Source organism: Saimiri boliviensis, chromosome 14 (assembly GCF_048565385.1).
Source record: "Saimiri boliviensis isolate mSaiBol1 chromosome 14, mSaiBol1.pri, whole genome shotgun sequence".
Classification (NCBI taxonomy): domain Eukaryota; kingdom Metazoa; phylum Chordata; class Mammalia; order Primates; family Cebidae; genus Saimiri; species Saimiri boliviensis.
Genome location: NC_133462.1, coordinates 84,370,980 through 84,393,391, shown reverse-complemented (window position 1 = coordinate 84,393,391; position 22,412 = coordinate 84,370,980). Strand labels below are relative to the sequence as shown.

The 22,412-nt window shown below is 49.3% G+C and overlaps 1 protein-coding gene across 2 annotated transcripts in view; it reads right to left on the bottom strand.

Moving 5' to 3' along the window:
* Positions 1-22,412, bottom strand: part of GPR137B (G protein-coupled receptor 137B) — a 66,017-nt gene that overhangs the window by 27,128 nt on the left and 16,477 nt on the right. For both annotated transcript variants that reach the window (XM_074385350.1, XM_010345887.3), the window contains exon 2: positions 9,848-9,897. In XM_074385350.1, coding sequence (XP_074241451.1) covers positions 9,848-9,897 — 50 coding nt within the window. The remainder of the gene's footprint in view (positions 1-9,847; positions 9,898-22,412) is intronic.

Sequence of the window (22,412 nt, the reverse complement as noted above, 5' to 3'; positions counted from 1 at the left end):
CCAGGCTGATCTTGAACTCCTGACCTCATGATCCACCTGTCTCAGCCTCCCAAAGTGGTGGGATTACATGTGTGAGCCACCACGCCCAGCCCCCTTCTCCTTCAATTCTAAGACACACCCTTTGCTTCACGTTTTTGTGTTTCCACGGTCAGGATCACCTTGCACTGTGGAACCCTGCATTCAGTGCAGGAGTATTTCTTCTCTTCCTGAAACCTGTTGTAAAGCCCTTGGTGTAGGAGGTCAAAATCAGGAAGCTGAAATCTGCACGCGACCTTGAGCCAGTCACCTAAGCAAGCAAGCACCGCGGCTTCCTCTTCCCGAGAGCTGGAGGTGTGCGTGTCAGTCTCTCAGGGCCGTGGAGGGGGACAGAGAAATAATGACTGTGGAGCTTCCAGGGCAGCTTCCGGCCTACAGGGCGGTGCTACGGTTCTCACGTGCTCCGCCCCGTGTTCTCACAGTGATGGGGGAGTCAGGGCAGGAGGCTATGCGCCAGAGGGGCTGTGGAGAGACACAAAGGCAGGGCCCTTCGGGAGTTACCAAAAGTCTGCCTTCCGGATTCTCAAAAGCCCTGCTTTTGTTGTTTGATCTACTGTGCTTTTGTGAAGAGCGCTAGTTGAAAACATCCAGAAGCCGCTGGTCATGGCCCTATTGTTTTTGGACCGCTGTTGGCTTGTACACACATGCCATGCAGCAGCCTCTGGGGAGCCCACCGTCTGGCCACTTACGTTTTCCAGACGATTACTCGTGGGTGCTGTCTGAAACACTGTTGACCCTTGAGCAATACGGACTGAACCATGCAGCGCCACTTAGGGGTGGCTTTTCCTCCACTGCCACCCTAGAGACAGCCAGATCAACCCTTCTTCTCCCTCCTCCTCCTCCTCCACTGACTCAACATGAACAGATGAGGATGACCCTGATGATGATCCACTTCCGCTACATGAGTAGAAAATGTTTCCTCTTCCATGATTTTCTGTATTTTTCACTTCCGCTACATGAGTAGAAAATGTTTCCTCTTCCATGATTTTCTGTATTTTTCACTTCCGCTACATGAGTAGAAAATGCTTCCTCTTCCATGATTTTCTGTATTTTTTGAGACGGCATCTCTCTGTGCCACCCAGGCTGGAATGCAGCAGCACAATCGTGGTTCACTGCAGCCTCAAACTCCTGGCCTCAAGTGATCTTCCTGTCTCGGCCTCCCCCAAGTGCTGGGATTACAGCTGTGAGCCACTACACCAGCCTACACTCTTCCTCAGAAAATACGCCTGCTTCTGTAGCTTCAATCATGACTTTTGTACGACTGAGCTCAAACATCTTTTGTCTCAAGCTATGCCTCTGATCGCGTCTCTAACAGCCTACATTCCGAGGCGCTGCTCCCTCAAGCTAGCATCTCCCAAACTCAATTCCCAATGTCTTTTTTTTTTTTTTTTTTTTTTTTTGAGTTGGGGTCTTGCTGTGTCACCCAGGCTGGAGTGCAGTGGTGCAATCCCAGCTCACTGCAGCCTTGAACTCCTGCAATCCTCAATTGCTCAAGCAATCCTCACACCTCAGCCTCCCAAGTAGCTAGGACTATAGGCCTGTGCCACCACACTCGGCCCCAATATGCCTCATCTAACATGCCTCTAAGTGTTCCTATTTCTGTTAAAGGTGCCATAGCTTTTCATAGACTTTTTTTTTTCTTTGAGTTGGAAACTTACCCTGTCACCCAGTTGGAGTGCAATGGTGTGGTCTCGGCTCATTGCACCCTCCGCCTCCCGGGTTCAAGTGATTCTCCCACCTCAGCCTCCTGAGTAGCTGGGACTACAGGCGTGTGCTACCACACTGGTTAATTTTTGTATTTTTAGTAGAGATGGGTTTCACTATGTTGGCCAGGCTGGTCTTGAATTCCTGACCTCGTGATCCACCCAACTCAGCCTCCCAAAGTGCTATGATTACAGGCGTAAGGCACCGTGCCTGGCCTCATAGACTCTTAAACTGCAATGTTTTTCTTTGATGACATTCACTCCTATACACTCCATTGTCAAGGTCAGTCGATTTTTCATCCCCACTCTATGCCTCCTGTGCCAGCCTCACACAGCATCTCATGCCTCAGGCCAGAACGAATATAGTTCCTAATTCACCTTTGCCCTAAAGTCCCACCCTGCATCCTCCAGACCCCAGCACTCACAGGCAGATCAGTCTATGGAGAGGCCACACACTAATCAAGCTGCTCGACTCTGTTTTAAATGTGTCCGGATGTCTCCACCTCCTGACTTTCTGCAAGCTGATTTTTCTGCCTAGAATCTTCCTCCCCCTTGATTTTTATCTATCACATCCTATCCTCTGAGCCTTTAGGGGGCTTTGTTTAGTCTACTAAACAAAAGCCTGTTATTATCTCAAGAGAGGAGGCTGTGTTGGAAGGTTTGAAACAATATGAAAAAAAATATGTGTGATCTAACAACATTTTAAAAAGTCAGGATGCAGAGCCAGGCACAGTGGCTCATGCCTGTAATCCCAGGACTTTGGGAGGCCGAGATGGGTGGATCACCTTAGGTCAGGGGTTCGAAACCAGCCTGGCCTACATGCTGAAACCCTGTCTCTACTAAAAATACAAAAAATTAGCCGGGTATGGTAGTGCATGCCTATAATCCCAGCTACTCGGGAGGCTGAGGCAGAATTGCTTGAACCTGGGGGGTGGGGGTTGTGGTGAGCCAAGACTGCGCCATTGCACTGCAGCCTGGGCAACAAGAGTGAAACTCTGTCTCAAAAGAAAAAAAAAAATTAAAAATAAAAATAAAAAAGCAAAATTGGAAATGTGATACAGACTTCAACTTTGTTTTGGGTAATCTACATAAAAATCTACAATGGAAAACATCATTGTATCTCCGGGCTGGAGGGAGGTCTACACTGAGAGAAGGGGAAGTTCAGCGCACTTGCTTTCCTTCTTTCCACGTGTCTATATTCACAAAATTTCTATCTTCTTCTATTTTATAATGTTTTTCCTAATAAGCTCGTTATCACTTTTATAATGCAAAACTATCTTGCAAAATGAGGTGGTTTTTTTTCCCTCCCCTCTATGCCTGCAGCTGTGATGTGGAGTGATCTGGAGGTGTGGGGAGAGAGTTTTAAAAGGTGGCCAGAATAAACTGCACCAAAAAAATGTGTTTCCACAGAAACAGTTTTGTACATTGCCCCCCAAAACTACTGCTTTTTAACCTAAACCATAGGGGCAGGATAAATGACTCATCCTGGCATGGCGACAGAAATGACCCAAGGAAATCAAACAATCAGTGTGACCCAGCATCCCGGAAGACCACTTTGCCTGTGGGACCGGAAAGATCAGTGCTGCTGGTCAGCAAATGCAAGGATGAGGGAGTCTTCAAGGCAGCCAGCACAGCACCTGACCACCTCCTATTATGAGAGAACAGAAGCTAGGAGTTGTAAAGCATTGTTTAACTTTATCTCCCAGCTGGGCACGGTGGCTCACGCCTGTAATCCCAGCACTTTGGGAGGCTGAGTTGGGTGGAGGCTGAGTTGGGTGGACTGCAAGGTCAGGTGTTCGAGATAAGCCTGACCAACATGCTGAAACCCCATCTCTACTTCACCGCAGCTTCAGCCTCCTAGGTCCAAGCGAGCCACTCACCTCGGCATTCTGAGTAGCTGGGAACACAGGCAGGCACCCACATGCCCAGCTGATTTTTTTATTTTGTAGAGACAGGATCTTGCTCTGGGCCAGGGCTGGTCTTGAACTCCTGGGCTCAAGTGATGCTCCCACCTCGGCCTCCCAAAGCTCTGGGATGACAAGCATGAGCCACTGCTTTTTCGCTTAAAGAAAGGGAAAAGTATGCCAGGCATGGTGGCATGTACTTTGGGAGCCTCCCAGCACTTTGGGAGGCTGAGGCAGGAGAGTCACTTAAGTCCAGGAGTTCTAGGCCAGCCTGGGTAACACAGCAAGACCTTATCTCTACAATTTTTTTTTTTTAATTAGCTGGATATAGTGACACACACCAGTATTCCCAGCTACTCAGGAAGCTGAGGCAGGAGGACTGCTTGAGCCCAGGAGATGAAGGCTGCGGTGAGCTGTGACTGTACCACTGCCACTGCACTCCAGCCTGGGTGAGACCTTGTCTCTTCAAAACAACAAAAAAAGGCCAGGCGCAGTGGCTCACACCTCTAATCCCAGCACTTTGGGAGGCTGAGGAGGGCAGATCATCTGAGGTCAGGGGTTCAAGAACAGCCTGGCCAACATGGTGAAACCCCACCTCTAGCAAAAATTAGCCAGGCTTAGTGGTGGGCACCTGTAATCCCAGCTACTTAGGAGACTGAGACAGGAGAATCACTTGAACCCGGGAGGCGGAGGTTGCAGTGAGTCAAGATTGCACCATTGCACTCCAGCCTGGGCAACAAGAGCAAAACTCCATCTTAAAAAAGAAAAACAAACAAAAAACCTGGCTCACCATATTTTTTACTTATTTAAAAACTCACAAAGCTGCAGGGCAAACAGTTGAAAATGTTTAAAATCAAAATCGAAGTGCTCTTGAGCACCCCCATGCCAAATGTTCACATTTCTTAAACCGAGTAATTTAAAATACATAGACTGAGAAAGAAGAAAGCCTGAATCACACTGGCTTCCACTCAAGCAAAACTCTGAGCTAGCAGATGTGGGAGGGTAGAGGTGACTTTAAGTGAAAAATAAAGTGGTTCTTGGCTGAGTTGAATATAAATTATCTTCAAAACCAGTGAATTGCTACAGGAATGGATTGGAGTGGAAAGTTTCAACTAGTTCGAGACTAATGGCTCCTGTTTTATTTCAGGTGAGTCATGATTAAATTACGAAAGCCAATCTACTTAGAAGCCAACATACCAAAGCATCTCAAGGAGAGACTGTGGCCTGAAATGTCTCTAGTGGCATCTGGTTTAAGAGAAATGAAGAATTGTATAAATGAGAGTAAAGATGTGCCTACGCAGAAGTAACTCCTAGTATTTCTTTGTATTTGGCAACTACAAGCACTGGGTTAACAGGCATCTCCCGTTGAAACCTCACCCTCCTGCTTCAAGGAACTCTCCAACTTCACTGGCCCAAACGTCTCACTTTTTTTTTTTTCTTTTCAGGTGTCTTGCATTGGATTTTTTTTTTTTAATTGAGTTTTTGTTCTTGTTGCCCAGGCTGGTGTGCAATGGTGCAATCTTGGCTCACTGCAACCGTGGCTTCTTGGGTTCAAGTGATTCTCCTGCCTCAGGCTCCTGAGTAGCTGGGACTAAAAGCATGTGCCACCATGCCCGGCTAATTTTTCTATTTTTAGTAGAGACAAAATTTCACCCTGTTAGCCAGGATGGTCTCAAACTCCTGATCTCAGGTGATCCACCCACCTCTGCCTCCCAAAGTGCTGGGACTAGAGGTGTGAGCCACCATGCCCAGCCCCAAACGTCTCACTTTTAACATCTGGATCCAAATATACTTCTCCCCATCTTCTCCCTTCACTTCTGCAAATCCCTTTCCAATAAAATGCAACCACATGTTAGCACAGCCTGTCTTCAAGGTATACGGTGGCTCAAGGATCAGGGGACAACTGCCCCACCCACATATCTTCTCCCCTGAAGACCCAGTCCCTGTGCTCAGAGGTTGAAAGCTTTTTTTTTTTTTTCCTTTTTTTTTTTTTTTTTTTTTTTGAGATGGAGTTTTGCTTTTGCTGCCCAGGCTAGAATGCAATAGCACCATCTCAGCTCACTGCAACCTCCGCCTCCCGGGTTCAAGCAGTTCTCCTGCCTCACCCTCCCGAATAGCTAGGATTACAGGCATGCGCCACCATGCCCAGCTAATTTTTTTGAATTTTTAGTAGAGACACTGTTTGTCCATGTTGGTCAGGCTGGTCTCGAACTCCTGACCTCAGGTGATCCGCTCGCCTTGGCTTCCTAAAGTGCTGGGATTACAGGCATGAGCCCCTGAGCACAGCTGGTTGAAAGCTTTTTAAAGAATTTCCTTTCTGACCAGTGCTTTCATATTCCACCTCTAGAAGACATCTAATTACCCCAGCCTCAACTGTTTCCAAGATAAACTCAGTTCTGTGGTCCAATCAGACAGAATTTACTCTCCCACCTCCATCTTCACTCATGCTTTGACTGACATTTCTGGTTAGGGGTTGCCAAGCAAAGACTATAGATGCAGAGGAGAGGCTACTATTTTGTTACTGGAGAAGAGAGGGGGTTGTCTACTTGTACTTCATACAGGTCGAACATCCCTAACCCAAAAATTCAAAATGCGAAACGCTCCAAATCTGAAACTGAGTATCAATCAACGTGATGCCACAAATGGAGAATTCCACACCTGACTTCATGTGATAGACATAGTCAAAACACAGTTAAAACTCTTTTACGCAGTATTAAAAAGATTGTATAAAACTCCCTTCAGGATATAAGGTGTATCTGAAAGATTAATAAATTTCATGTTAGACTTGTGTCCCATCCCATCCCCCCGTATCTCATTATGTATATACAAATATTTCTTTTTCCTTTTTTTTTTTGAGATGGAGTTGCTGTGTTGCCCAGGCTGGAGTGCAATGGCACGGCACGATCTCCACTCACTGCAACCTCCACCTCCTGGGTTCAAGCGATTCTCCCGTCTCAGCCTCCTGAGTAGCTGGGACTACAGGTGCCCACCACCACCCCAGCTAATTTTTGTATTTTTAGTAGAAACGGGGTTTCACCACGTTAGCCAGACTGGTCTCAAACTCCTGACCTCAAATGATCCACCCGCTTTGGCCTCCCAAAGTGCTGGAATTACAGGCGTGAGTCACCATGCCTGGCCTTTATATGCAAATATTTCAAAATCCAAAAATCTCTGAAATCTGAAACACTTTTGGTCCCAAGCATTTCAGATTAGGGACACTCAACCTGTCCTTTAAATCACTCTCCTTGGAACCAACATCATTTCACAGCAGACGCTGAAGTTCCACCTGAGTTGGTAGAGATGTGAACTGAGCTATGCAGAAAGTAGTGAAGGAAGACGGCAAGATCAGGCAAAAAACAAAACAAGGCCAGGGACGCTCAGTCTTGTAAGGGTACAAGTCAGGGGCCCAGGAACCTTCACAGAACCTTCTGAACTTCTGAAAAACTTTCTCAACTGGTTTCCTTGACATAAACTCAGGATTAAACTACTACACCTTCAGAATTTTAAGTAAAAAGTATTTACATATTTTTAGATGATATATATTTAAATAAAATATGTATATGACTTAACATATTTTAAAAAGTGAATAAATAGCCAGGAGTGACGGCTCGTGCCTGTAATACCAGCACTTTGTGGAAGCAGGTGGATCACGCAGTCAAGAGTTGAGACCATCCCGGCCAACATGGTGAAACCCCATCTCTACTAAAATTACAAAAATTAGCTGGGCATGGTGGCACGTGCCTGTAGTCCCAGCTATTCACGAGGCTGAGGCAGGAGAATTGCTTGAATCCAGGAGGCGGAGGTTGCGGTGAGCCGAGATCGCGCCACTGCACTCCAGCCTGGGTAACAGAGTGAGTCTGTCTCAAAAAAAAAAAAAAGTAAAAAAATAGTTTTTCATTTTGACCCCAGGAGGCAACGGCCATAGTTACCTTTTCAGAAATGTTTGCTGCTGGTGGTGAAATTCTCCTGGGCAGACATTCCAGAACCCCTGGACTCACGCTGCACCCCCTCGCCTCTTCCAGAAGCCTGTTCTCCTCCCCCAACCCCAGTCAAACCTGATCTTTTTTTTTGAGACAAATTCTCACTCTGCTGCCCAGGCTGGAGCACAATGGTGCAATCTTGGCTCATTGCAATTTCTACCTCCTGGGCTCAAGTGATCTTCCCACCTCGACCTTCCAAGTACCGGAAACAACAGGGATGTGCTACCTCGCCCGGCTAATTTTTGAATTTTTTAGTAGAGACAGGGTTTCACTATATCGGCCAGGCTGGCATCAAACTCCTGACCTCTAGTGATCCACCCACCTCGGCCTCCCAAAGTGCTAGGGTTACAGGTGTGAGCCACTGTGCCCGGCCAAACTTGAGTATTCTTTAAGCCACTGGCTCTTGGCCTTACAGATGTCACAGGCCTCTTTGAAAATCTGGGAAGAGCTATGAACCCCTCCATAGGAAAATGCAGATCCACCTCCTCACGTAACTAAAGAGGTTCCCTTCCAGATTACACCCAGCACAAGCCTCTCTTCTTCCAGAAAATGTCCATGCCTCCTCGGGTCCACGCTTTCGGCATGTTGCATATTCTGCTTTGCCTGATTCTCCAAGCCTTTGTGTTGTTTAAGCCACCTTCAAATAGAGTGTACACTCTCAACTATAATACTGTCTTCCTCGTGATGCCTAAATGAGTACTGATTGGTCAGAATGGTATTTCTGTATGGGAATGGATACCCTGCACGCAGCTGTGTAGCCACTTGGAGTTCAATGGGCCCTGGAGTTCTGGAAAACAAATAGCTGGAGCCTACTGGCACTTAGCAGCTGAGACAAGCAGGGTCAAGCTACCAGGTGGCAGGCTGCAGGGGCGATGCAGGTCCATAGCTGCACCTGCACCCATGCCTGCACCTGCACCGGCACCCGCACCTGCACCCGCATCTGCACCTGCACCCACATCAGCACCCACACCTGCACCCACACCCACATCTGCACCTGCACCTGCACCCACATCTGCACCCACATCAGCACCTGCACCCACATCGGCACCTGCACCCGCACCTGCACCCACATCTGCACCCGCATCTGTACCCGCACCTGCACCTGCACCCAAACCTGCACCCACATCAGCACCTGCACCCGCATCAGCATCTGCACCCACATCTGTACCTGCACCCGCATCTGCACTTGCACCTGCACCCACATCTGCACCTGCACCTGCACTCACATCTGCACCAGCATCTGCACCTGCACCCGCACCCACATCTGCACCCACATCTGCACCTGCACCCATGCCTGCACCTGCACCCGCACCTGCACCCGCATCCGCACCTGCACCCACATTCGCACCTGCACCCACATCTGCACCTGCACCCACATCTGCACCCGCACCCGCACCTGCACCCGCATCTGCACCTTCACCCGCACCTGCACCCGCACCCGCATCTGCACCTGCACCCACATCTGCACCTGTACCCGCATCTGCACCCACATCTGCACCTGCACCCACATCCGCACCTGCACCCGCACCTGCACCCACATCTGCACCTGCACCCACATCAGCACCTGCACCCACACCTGCACCCACATCTGCACCTGCACCCACATCTGCACCCGCATCTGCACCCGCATCTGCACCTGCACCCGCATCTGCACCCGCATCTGCACCTGCACCCGCACCTGCACCCGCATCAGTACCTGCACCCGCATCTGCACCCACATCTGCACCTGCACCCGCATCTGCACCCACATCTGCACCTGCACCCACATCAGTACCTGCGCCTACACCTGCACCCACACCCACATCTGCACCTGCAGTGAGAGCATGGGAAGTGCAGGATGGGGAAGCGGAAGCACCCGGCCAAGCACCAGCATCTTCAAGGAGCCCCATTTCCTTCTGCTGAGGCTCTTACTTCCCAAGTGCCTTAGAAAGGTTTAGAGACACCTATTTTATTCCCCTCTATTTCTTCCTGTTAGGAAAGGCACCAGGCTTTTGTTTCTGAATTGGGTAAGTATGATGCAAGCCCCATGATTCATGAGGTCATGATTCGGTGACCCGACCCTCACTGGCAAAGCACACGATGCTTGTGGGCAAACAGCCAGCAGGCAGGACTGTTGCCAGCGGCTCACAGAGGAGCGATGTGTGCAAACCCCAATGGAGAAATGAGATTCCTGTGTCGGCACTTTCCCCCTCTACCACAGAGACAGACGCCCCATGGTACTTACCGGTATTTGAGTAATTCTGGAGAATATTTTGACTTGGCTTTGAAAATCACCTGCAACGATAGAAAAACATGGCAGGTTGGGGTCCAATATGTTGACAGAACTAGACTGATACCATCACTTGGAATTCCTCTGCCCCTTCATACCCTGGCGCTGGGGCACATTTTTTGTCATTGAAACATCCACATTTGTTATGTCAAACATTTCTTATGCTGCACATACAATTTTTTTTTTGAGACAAAGTTTTGCTCTTGTCTAGGCTGAAGTGCGATAGCTCAATCTCAGCTCACTGCAACCTCCACCTCCCAGGTTCAAGCGATTCTCCTGCCTCAGCCTCCCAAGTAGCTGGGACTATAGGCATGCACCACCATGCCTGGCTAATTTTTTTTAAGTACAGACAGGGTTTCTCCATGTTGGTCAGGCTGGTCTCAAACTACCGATCTCAGGTGATCCACCCACATCAGCCTCCCAAAGTCCTAGGATTACAGACATGAGCCACGGCACCCGGCCTACAATTTTAATAGTAAAGGAATTTGAACATGGTTAAAAAAGAAAACAAAAGCAAATGTATTACTAGTATACCATGGCCAAGTGCTTTTCTTATTTTAAGATTCTTTTTTTGAGATGGAGTCTCATTCTTGTCACCCAAGCTGGAGTGCAATGGTGCCATCTCGGCTCACTGCAACTTCTGCCTCCCCAGTTCAATTCTCCTGTCTCAGCCCCCCGAGTAGCTGGGATTACAGATGCCATCACACCCAGCTAATTTTTGTATTTTTAGTAGAGATGAAGTTTCACCATGTTGGCCAGGCTGGTCTCAAACTCCTGACCTCAGTTGATCCGCCCACTTCAGCCTTCCAAAATGCTGGGATTATAGGCATGAGCCACACACCCGACCTTAAGATTCTTATTTAAGACGAACAGTCCATTCTCTATATTAAAATAGTAAGTGTCTGCCTACCTGGGCCTCAAACTTTGCAGTACATTTAAAATAACAAAACACGCCGGGCACGGTGGCTCAAGCCTGTAATCCCAGCACTTTGGGAGGCCGAGGTGGGTGGATCACGAGGTCGAGAGATCAAGACCATCCTGGTCAATATGGTGAAACCCCGTCTCTACTAAAAATACAAAAAATTAGCTGGGCATGGTGGCTCGTGCCTGTAATCCCAGCTACTCAGGAGGCTGAGGCAGGAGAATTGCCTGAACCCAGGAGGCGGAGGTTGCAGTGAGCTGAGATTGCGCCATTGCACTCCAGCCTGAGTAACAAGAGTGAAACTCCATCTCAAAAAAAAAAAAAAATAATAATAATAATAATAACAAAACACCTTTGGACTATAGAAGTCTCAAACTGGACTGTTTTCCAAAAGAGAAATATTGCACACTGGCATTTCTCAAGCTCTTTTCTAAGTCTTCATGATTGCTGACATGCCCACACGCACTGGGTGGCTGAGAGCCCGGCGGAGCCTTCTGAGAAGGTGAAGAGGTGGCAGAAAGCAGGGGTCCACTCAAGCTTCCACTGCCCAGACAGGGCTGCTGCTACAGCTACAGCACATGCTGCAGAGTCAAGCAGGGGCCCAGGCTCATGGGGATCTCAGTGGGAGGTCTCTGGGGGTTGGGTGTAGCCTGTGGAGCAGTTACACATGAGCGCATGGATCCCTGCTGTTTAGCAGGGTTACAGTACGGTATTGGGAGAAGGAAAGAAAGGGTGTGGAAGAGTGAAGGAGAGAGGACAGCTTTTCAGAAATAATCTGTCGAACATCTGAAGACCCCCATTCCTGCAAGTTTGGACTCTGACCATCATCTCTCCATTCTCCGGCTGCCCCACCCAGCCCCTGGCAACCACCACTCTACTCTCCGTTTCTATGAGTTCTAACTTGTTTAGATTCCACATGCAAGTGGGATCTATTTGTCTTTCTGTGCCTGGCTTATTGCACTTAGCGTAGCGTCCTCCAGCCATGCTGAGTAAGTCCTGGGGAGCTCTCCTACAGCATGACTACAGTCAGTAACAATATATGGTATACTCGAAATCCGCTAAGAGAGATCTTAAGTGTTCTCACCACAAAACAAGAGTTAGCAACACTGTGAGGTGATGGATACATTAACTAGCTTGATTGTGGGAATCATTCCTTATGTATATCAAAACATCATGGTGCAGACTTTGGATATATTCCGTCTTTGTCAATTAAACCTCAACAAAGCTTGGGGGGTAGGGGAAGAAGACTCTCATTCCCTGTTTTGAAGCAAACCACTCTTCATGGAGTTCCTATACCTATCCTTGGCCTTGGGCCTTTGCTCCTGCAGCCCCCTGAAGCCCGTGAAGCCCGTGAAGCCCGTGAAGCCCGTGAAGCCCGTGAAGCCCGTGAAGCCCGTGAAGCCCGTGAAGCCCGTGAAGCCCTCTGTACTCAATTGCATCCACACCTGGTCCTCCTCTCCCTCATGAATCCCCTGGTCAAATCTGCTCTCTGCTGCTTCTCAGGGAGGAGGCTGAAGTGGGAGGATTGCTTGAGCCCAGGAGTTCGGGACCACCCTCGCCAACACAGTGTGAGGGCTCATCTCTTTAAAAAAAAACCCAAATGATAATGATCTTATGACGGCCAGGCACGGTGGTTCACACCTGACCTTAAGTGATCCTCCCACCTTGGCCTCCCGAAGTGCTGGGATTACAGGTGTGAGCCACTGTGCCCAGCCATTCCTAAAGATTTTTAAGTAAGCACCTCTTCCCCTTTATAACCCTCCCAGAGCATCACAGGTGAGTCTTCCAAACTTCTACAGGAATTTTTTGGTTCTACTGTGAGTTTTCCCTTTGTCATAAATCCTTTTTGGAAGTAGGAAGGAGGCAGGGTTTTGTACTATAAATACATCAAAATATTTTCCTCTGGTAACAGAACAACAGACGGCTCAGCACAGTGACCTTCCTTTAAAGGAGTCCTGGTTCAGCTTTGTCTGACCACCCACCACGGGATTTTAGGCAAGACACATCACCTTTGGTATTTCTCTGATACCCATTTTTAAAAAGCTACCAAACCACCTCTCTTAGAAACGAGAAATAGATTAATATATGACTCCAAAGTTCCATTACAAAATATGCTACTGCTTTTATGAAATGGGGAACGATGCCTCTTCATGAAACAGTCCTAAAGAATCTCGCTTTTAATAACTGAGACTTCTTCACAAATACCAAAGTGAAGAGAAGAAACTACAGAATTTTTTTAAAAAATGTTTGACCCGTTCAAGGAAATAAGCAAAATCTGTTTTGATATTCTGCCCACATAGTGGGGTTTGCTGACTGGTGGGTAACCCAGTTAACGTGCCTGGATTACTCTTACCCAACATGCAACACGGCTGTATGGTAGCACTCCTGGCCCCAATATATAAACGTTCATACGCTTTGCCCCAAAAAATTCCACTTGCAAGAATTTATTCGGAAGCAGGCCTTCTCAAGGTGTTCCAGCAGAACTAGAAATTAGTAAGAAATATTTGAAAATAAATGTCATGTGATCAAACAAATTTAGAAGCTGCTAGGAAAATGTTTTTTCCCCCTGCAGGAATTCTCAGAGCCTTTCAAAGGCAAATATATTGTCAATCTTCAGAAGAAACATATGGCATATAGCAGTTTCCAAATGTATTTGCCCAATTTCATTCTTCTTTTTTTGTGTTTTTTTTTTTTTTTTTTTTTTTTTTTTTGAGACGGAGTTTTGCTCGTGTTACCCAGGCTGGACTGCAATGGCGCGATCTCGGCTCACCACAACCTCCGCCTCCTGGGTTCAGGCAATTCTCCTGCCTCAGCCTCCTGAGTAGCTGGGATTACAGGCACGCGCCACCACGCCCAGCTAATTTTTTATATTTTTAGTAGAGACGGGGTTTCACCATGTTGACCAGGATGGTCTCGATCTCTCGACCTCGTGATCCACCCGCCTCGACCTCCCAAAGTGCTGGGATTACAGGCTTGAGCCACCGCGCCCGGCTTTTTTTTTTTTTTTTTTTTTTTTTTTTTGAGACAGAGTTTCACTCTTGTTGCCCAGGCTGGAGTGCAATGGTGCTTTCTCAGCTCACCGCAACCTCCGCCTCCTGGGTTCAGGCAATTCTCCTGTCTCAGCCTCCCAAGTAGCTGGGATTACAGGCATGTGCCACCATGTCCGGCTAATTTTTTGCTTTTTTAGTAGAGATGGGGTTTCACCATTTTGGCCAAGATGATCTCGATCTCTTTACCTCATGATCCACCCACGTCGGCTGCCCAATTTTTTTTTTTTTGAGATGGAGTTTCGCTCTTGTTACCCAGGCTGGAGTGCAATGGTGCGATCTCGGCTCACCGCAACCTCCGCCTCCCGGGTTCAGGCAATTCTCCTGCCTCAGCCTCCTGAGTAGCTGGGATTACAGGCACGCGCCACCATGCCCAGCTGATTTTTTGTATTTTTAGTAGAGATAGGGTTTCACCATGTTGACCAGGAAGGTCTCGATCTCTTGACCTCGTGATCCACCCGCCTCGGCCTCCCAAAGTGCTGGGATTACAGGCGTGAGCCACCGCGCCCGGCCCCAATTTCATTCTTAATGAGCATTCCCAGAGTTTGGGAAGCACTGCCCTGTGGAACCAAGTATGAACAGAAGGTTCACTGCAGCTTTAATAAGAGTAATAGTAGTGCAGGCACAGTGGCTCATGCCTGTAATCCCAGCTCTTTGGAAGGCTGAGGCGGTGGATCACCTGAAGTCAGGAGTTCAAGACCATCCTGGCCAACATGGTAAAACCCTGTCTCAAATAAAAACACAAAAATTAGCTGGGCATGGTGGTGGGTTCCTGTAATCCCAGCTACTCAGGAGGCTGAAGCAGGAAAATCACTTTGAACCTGGGAGGCAGAGGTTGCAGTGAGCCGAGATTGCACCGTTGTACTACAGCCTGGAGGACAAGAGCGAGACTTTGCCTCAAAATAAATAAATAAATAAGAGTAATAATAACAATAACAACAACAAAGGAGAAGCAACAGCAACTTTCAGATGCTCCCAGCCTTTGCCCCGAGAACATGAACACAGATCAAGCAATGCACTGACCACAAGAAGACCCTGGAGTTCACCACTCTATCCTTGAAGGGGAGGGATGACTTCTGCCAGCCAAGCTGTGGGTAACTCCCAAACCCTCATTCCTTTCATCATTAGGTCCACATCCCTGCCTGGAGGGAAAAAGTCTTCAGCACATCAAGGTACAATCTGACATTAAATCAGTCATTTTGATCCTCCCAAGCTCAAAGTCAGGTGCTAACAACATCAAAATAAAAGCCTTGACGATGGTTTTGAAAAGCTCTACTTTTTATAATTTGTGACAATGTATCTTGAATTCACCCTGAGTCTGGTGGCTCATGCCTGTAATCCCAGAACTTTGAGAGGCTGAGGTCAAGAGCTCAAGACTAGCTTGGCCGAATCCACCCCACCCTGCCCCCAGTAAAAATATAAAATTAGCTGGGTGTGGTGGTAGGTGCCTGTAATCCTAGCTACTCAGGAGGCTGAGGCAGAATTGCCTGACCCCAGGAGGCGGAGGTTGCAGTGAGCTGAGATCGCGCCATTGCACTCCAGCCTCGGCAACAAGAGCGAGACTCCATCTCAAAATATATTTCTATCTATCTATATACATATATATATGTATATAGAATTCATCTGGACACTATTCAAGCTGTGCTTAGAAACTCTTTCTTAATCCTTCAAGTTAATAATTAAACTTAAGTTCCTTAAAGCTGTGTTTGAATTCCTGGCATGTGAAACTGAAATAATATATATATGCGCTTATATTATCTATATAACATCAGCACACACAGATATATAATTTCAGTACAACTTTTGCCCTCATTAATTAAAGGGCATAAATGTCTGAACCAAGTTTTCAAAAAAAAAAATCAATCTAAACTCTCCCACCCACTCTTTCTGTGTTCCGAGAGACTTTGCTAAATATTGATGGGTGTCCAGAACTGGAGCTAAACCTCCCGGCTCACCCCAGCTCTCTGGCTGGCCGGGCTCTCATATCCAGTTGCCCATCTCTGCCCGTCTGCACGGGCTCCCACCGACCTCGGCGGGAACCCAGCTAGGAGGGGAGGTGGCTCCTGTGGGGAGGCAGACAGGAACTCCCCTGTCATACTCTACGGTGCTTTAACAGTGCGGGCACCCCCTGCTCACTGACCTCAGATGTACAAAAATGAAAAAGAGGGAGAGATGACCCCTGTGAGAGGCTAAGGGACAGACGAGGCCAGATGCAAATTCACATCATGCTGGCTTTCCGACTGGCGGTGTTCAGGTCGACGGATGCTGAGCACTGAGTCTGCACCAGACACTGGGTTGGACCAAGAATTGTGGACAGAAGAAGCTGGGGCTGTCTGCAGAAACACAGGCAGACATGTCAGTAATAGGCACCAGTGGTGTGGGAGGCGTGGGAGGCGTGGGGAGGCGTGGGGAGGCGTGGGAGGCGTGGGAGGCGTGGGAGGCGTGGGAGGCGTGGGAGGCGTGGGGAGGCGGGGAGAGGCGGGGAGAGGCGGGGAGAGGCGGGGAGAGGCGGGGAGAGGCGTGGGGAGGCATGGGGGGCCTGGGGGGCGTGGGGAGGCGTGGGGAGAAGTGGGGAGGCGTGGGAGGCGTGAGTGGTGGGGGAGGTGGGGGAGCTGTGGGGAGGCGTGGGAGGCGGGGGGAGGCGTGGGAGGCGGGGGGAGGCGGGGGAGGCGTGGGGGGGCGTGGGGACGCGTGGGAGGTGTGAGTGGGAGGTGTGAGAGGTGTGGGAATGCATGGAGAGGTGTGGGAGGTGTGAGGAGGTGTTGGGAATTACCGAAGGTGTGGGGAGGTATGGGAGGTGAGGAGCTGTGGGAGGTGTGAAGAGGCGTGGGAGTTGTAAAAAGTGTGTGGAGGTGTGGGAGGTATGGGAGGTGTGAGGAGGTGTGAGTGGGAGGCGTGAGAGGTGGGAGGAGCTGTTGAGGTGTGAAGAGGCGTGGGAGGTGTGAGGAGATGTATTAGTCCGTTTCCACGCTGCTGATAAAGACGTATCTGAGACTTGGAAGAAAAAGAGGTTTAACTGGATTTACAGTTCCACATGGCTGAGGACGCTTCAGAATCACGGCGGGAAGCAAAAGGCACTTCTTACATGGCAGCAGCAAGAGGGGAAAAAAATGAGGAAGAAGCAAAAGCGGAAACCCCTGATGAACCCATCAGATCTCATGAGACTTCTTCACTATCGAGAACAGCACAGGAAACGCTGGTCCCATGATTCTATTACTTCCCCTGGGTCCCTCCCACAACACATGGGAACTCCAGGAGATACAATTAAAACTGAGATTTGGTTGGGGACACAGCCAAACCATATCACATTCCAACCCCGGCCCCTCCAAATCTCATGTCCTCACATTTCAAAACCAATCATGCCTTCCCAACAGTACCCCAAAGTCTTAATTCATTTCTGCATTAACCCAAAAGTACACAGTCCGAAGTCTCACCTGAGAGAAGGCAAGTCCCTTCTGCCTAAGAGCCTGTAAAATCAGAAGAAAACTACTTACTTCCTAGATACAATGGGGGTACAGGAATTGAGTGAATACATCCATTCCAAACGGGAGAAATCAGTCAAAACAAAGGGGTTACAGGGCTCATGCAAGTCTGTCTGAAATCCAGCCAGGCAGTCAAATGTTAAAGCTCTAAAATTATCTCCTTTGACTCCATGTCTTATATCCAGGTCATGATGATGCAAGAGGCAGGCTCCCACGGTCTTGGGCAGTTCCACCCCTGTGGCTTTACAGGGTACAGCCTCCCTCCTGGCTACTTTCACAGGCTGGCATTGAGTGTCTGTGGCTTTTCCAGGCGCACAGTGCAAGCTGTTGGTGGATCTACCGTTCTGGGCTCTGGAGGACAGTGGCCCTCTTCTCACAGCTCCACTAGGCAGTGCCCCAGTAGGGACTCCGTGTGGGGGCTCTGACCCCACATTTCCCTTCTGCACTGCCCTAGCTGACGTTCTCCATGAGGGCCCCACCCCAACAGCAAACTTCTGCCTGGGCATCCCGGTGTTTCCGTACATCTTCTGAGATCTAGGCGGATCTCAACATGTGGGAATTCTGGGAGATACAATTCAGGTTGAGATTTGGATGGGGACACAGCCCCACCGTAACAGGAGGTATGAAATGTGCGTAAAGGTGTGGGAAGACATGAGGAGGAGTGGGAGGTGGGAGGTGTGAAAAGCGTGTGGAGCTACGTGAGGTGTGAGGAGGTATGAATAGTGCATGGAGGTGTGGGAAGCATGAGGCAGCGTACACCAGCATGAGGACTGAGGAGCAGTGAGGGGTTAGGAGAAAAGGTGCCGCAGGAGCCTGGAGCTGGGGAAGGTAGCAGAAGGCCAGGCTGGGGCGTGGACCAGCCAGGAAGAGGCTGCCATCTGGGGTAAGGGTGCAGAGGGCTTCAGGGGAGCATCAGCACAGTTGGAATCCAGACCTGTGCTATGAGAGGGGTTTCTGGAGTGAGGGCCAGAGCAAACGCTGCACCGTGGATTGACAGAGAAGGTGAAAACGAGGGCAAATCAGAGGCCCAATGCAGATTCACAATGCCTGGGCCTAGGGAGCATTGGGGGAAATGGAGGGTGACCACTAAGAGGCACGTGGTTCCTTCTGGGGTGGTCTAAAGTCAACTGTGGCGAACTGTGCAACTCTGAATACGGTCAACTCCAGACGGGGGCAGCACAGAGAATGTGAATTACATCTCAATAAAGCTCTTACTAAAAAAAATAGAAAAAGAGAAAGAGAGAGAAAGAAAGGAAGAAAGAAAAGAAAAAAAGAAAAAGAAACAAAGAAAGAAAGAAAGAAAGAGGGCCGGGCGCGGTGGCTCACGCCTGTAATCCCAGCACTTTGGGAGGCTGAGGCGGGTGGATCACAAGGTCAAGAGATCGAGACCATCCTGGTCAACATGGTGAAACCCCGTCTCTACTAAAAATACAAAAACTAGCTGGGCATGGTGGCGCGTGCCTGTAATCCCAGCTACTCAGGAGGCTGAGGCAGGAGAATTGCCTGAACCCAGGAGGCGGAGGTTGTGGTGAGCCGAGATCGCGCCATTGCACTCCAGCCTGGGTAACAAGAGCGAAACTCTGTCTCAAAAAAAAAAAAAAAAAAGAAAGAAAGAAAGAAAGAAAGAAAGACAGACTGGCCAGGTGTGGTGCCTCACACCTGTAATCCAAGCACTTTGGGAGGCCAAGGCATGAGGTCCAGAGATCGAGATCATGCTGGTCAACATGGTGAAACCCCATCTCTACTAAAAACACAAAAATCAGCTGGGCATGGTGGTGCACACCTGTAGTCCCAGCTACTTGGGAAGCTGAGGCAGGAGAATCGCTTGAACCTGGAAGGCAGAGGCTGCAGTGAGCCCATATCACGCCACTGCATTCCAGACTGGCGACAGAGTGAGACTCCACTTCAAAAAAAAAGAAAAAACTAAGAGTAGGGAGGAGGTCAAGGAGCAGTCCCCTCAGTAGTGAAGGCCTCAAAGACTACAGGGGAGAGAGGCCCAGGGCAGGGGACAGTCAGGGTGTCCAATGTGGCTGAGAGGCTGGACAGTTCACTTCGAGCTGCCACAGAGCCTGGCTGAGGGTGGGCCTGGCCGACAGGGAGGCTGGAGGGGAACAGACAGGCCCTGGATGGCAACAAGAGGAAGTGGCAGCGGTGAGTCAATTCAAGAGCATAAACTACTCTCCAAAAGCACATGTTGGTGAAATGCAAGAGAGAGGTTATTCAGGGGAGCCCAGACCTTTTTTTTTTCTTTTTGAAATGAAGTTTTGCTCTATTGCCCAGGCTGGAGTGCAATGGTATAATCTCAGCTCACCAGAACTTCTGCCTCCTGGGTTCAAGTGATTCTCCTGCCTCAGCCTCCTGAGTAGCTGGGACTACAGGCATGTGCCATCACGTCTGGCCAATTTTGTGTTTTTAGTGCAGACAGGGTTTCGCCATGTTGGTCAGGCTAGTCTCGAACTCCCGACCTCAGGTGATCTGCCTGCCTTGGCCTCCCAAATTACTGGGATTACAGGCAAGAACCACTGCGCCTGGCCCAGACCTTGTTTTTAAGATCAGTAGACCTGAGCATGTTTGTGGGCAGACACAAGGAGCCTGGGTCCGGAGAAGGGCAAACAGGGGCAGGCAGGAGGCAGTGAAGGAGGGGGGGCTGAGAAACCAGGGGAGCGGGGAGGGGTCTGAGGGAGTGTGGCAGGGACAGCCATGGAGGTGCTATCTGCCTTGAGACAGGAACCCCAGGGGAGGTGAGGTCGGGCTGGAGAGTCCCAGCTGCTTCTTGGGGAACCCGATCAGGAACTGAACAGTTGGTAAATGACAGTCCCACGTCCCTTCCCTCCCCTTCCTTGGGCTCCCCACAGCCTCTGAAAACACCAGGGTTTTTCAGGGCTTCCCCCACTCTGGCAAAAAGGATGGAGGACACGGGAGGGGTGCAGAATCAGGCCTAGAGGAGAGGGAAGAAATTGCAGCAACTTTCATCAGAAACCCTGAAGTCTGTCGCCTGGTGAAATAAAGCATTTCTCCCTAATGGCAAACTCCTTTCAGTTTCAACGTCATTTCTTCTGCTTTTGAAAGTCCCACCTAGAACCTCAGCAGAACCTAGGATGGATCTGGGGATGGTGCTGTGGGTGATACTGGCTTTTGACTGTTGAAGGCAGAGCCGCAGCTGGAAGATGCCCCCAGCTGGCCGCTGTGAGGCACCAGGGAATGCTTGAGAGCCCTCAGGGGTCTCCCGCACTGCCCGCTCCCACAATGGGCCAAAGCCTCCTCATCCCCCACCTGTGGGCACCTCGTGCCCCCACGGTAACCCAGGCCTTCACCCCATCCTTTCAGACGACACCGGAGGGTCCAGGGTTCTGCATGTGACGTACTTGTGTCGACAGAAGCAGAAAGGCCTTTGAGCAGCTGCTGGACTCTGCCCCCTGCCCTCATAAATCGGTCTGTTCACGCGTCACTGATTTGTTCCCACCCTTTGAACTCCTGCTTGCCTATTTTTTCAACTACTAACTCAAGCTGACATTTGCTGTCTTACAATCTTTTTTTCTGAGACAGAGTCTCACTCTGCCACCCAGGCTGGAGTGCAGTGGCGCGATCTCGGCTCACCGCAACCTCCATCTCCCAGGTTCAAGCGATCCTCCTGCCTCAGCCTCCTGTGTAGCTGGGACTACAGGCACCTGCCACTATACCTGGCTAATTTTTGTATTTTTAGTAGAGACGGGGTTTCAATATCTTGGCCAGGCTGGTCTTGAACCCCTGACCTCATGATCCACCCACCTCAGTCTCCCAAAGTGCTGGGATTATAGGCGTGAGTCATCAAGCCCAGTCTTTTTTTTTAAGAGACAGGGTCTTGCTCTGTTGCCCAGGCTGGAGTGCAGTGGTGCTATCATAGCTCACTGCAGCCTCCATCCTCCCAGGTTCAAGGGATCCTCCTGCCCTAACCTCCTGAGTAGCTGAGACTATGTACAAGTGCAGGCCATATGCCTGGCTAATTTATTTTACTTTTTAGAGATACCTCCCTATGTTGCCCAGGCTGGTCTTGAACACCTGGAGTCAAGTGATCCTCCCACCTCAGCCTCCTGAGTGTCTGGGTTACAATCATTTTTACTAATGTCATTAGTAAGTGGTTCTGCTTCTGGCAAAAATGTCCCCTGCTATTCTTTGTGGGTATGACAATGTCTCCTGTGCAGTCAGCAAAACTCAACAAAGTAACCTCCAATGTCCCTGGAGGCGGTGCCTCTGCAATGAGACAATGAAGCGCTACGCTTCTAACCTGCACGTGATTCAGAATCTCTGTACAGCCATCTTACTTTATATCCTGTCCCCTAAACCATGACCGACGTCCTAGTATCTCCACCTCTGGACACTTCATAATCCCTCTATTCTGAATAGGTAGAATCTCAGCACTTTGGGAAGCTGAGGCAGGCAAATCACTTGAAGTCGGGAGTTCAAGACCAGCCTGACCAACATGGAGAAACCCTGTCTCTACTAAAAATACAAAATTAGCCGGGCCTGGTGGTGCATGCCTGTGATCCCAGCTGCTCAGGAGGCTGAGCCAGGAGAATCGCTTGAACCCAGGAGGCAGAGGTTACAGTGAGCCGAGATCACACCACTGCACTCCAGCCTGGGCAACAAGAGCAAAACTCCACCTCAAAAAAAAAAAAAAGGTGTGCCTCCTGATCCTAGCTGCCTATGGGCTGAGACCCCTGAGGAGACCCTCGCAATAGCTGAGGGGGTCTGAAACCCTGAGTGCACCAAGCACAGACTCTAGACTAAAGAAACTAGTCTATGTCACACGCACAGTTTAAAACCTATGTATGCAAATTCATCTGAAAATGTTACAACTGCATGGCAGGTTGAAACTTTTTATTATAAAATAGTTTCCGTATATATGGAAACTACAGCAAAGAAACAACAGCAAATACTCCATCCTTAACGCTCTGCCCCATTTACTCCAGCTACGTTTTGTTTTTTGTTTTCGAGACTAACTTTCACTCTTGTGGTCCCGGCTGGAGTGCAGTGGCACCATCTCAGCTTGCTGCAACCTCCGCCTCCCAAGTTCAAGCAATTGTTCAAGC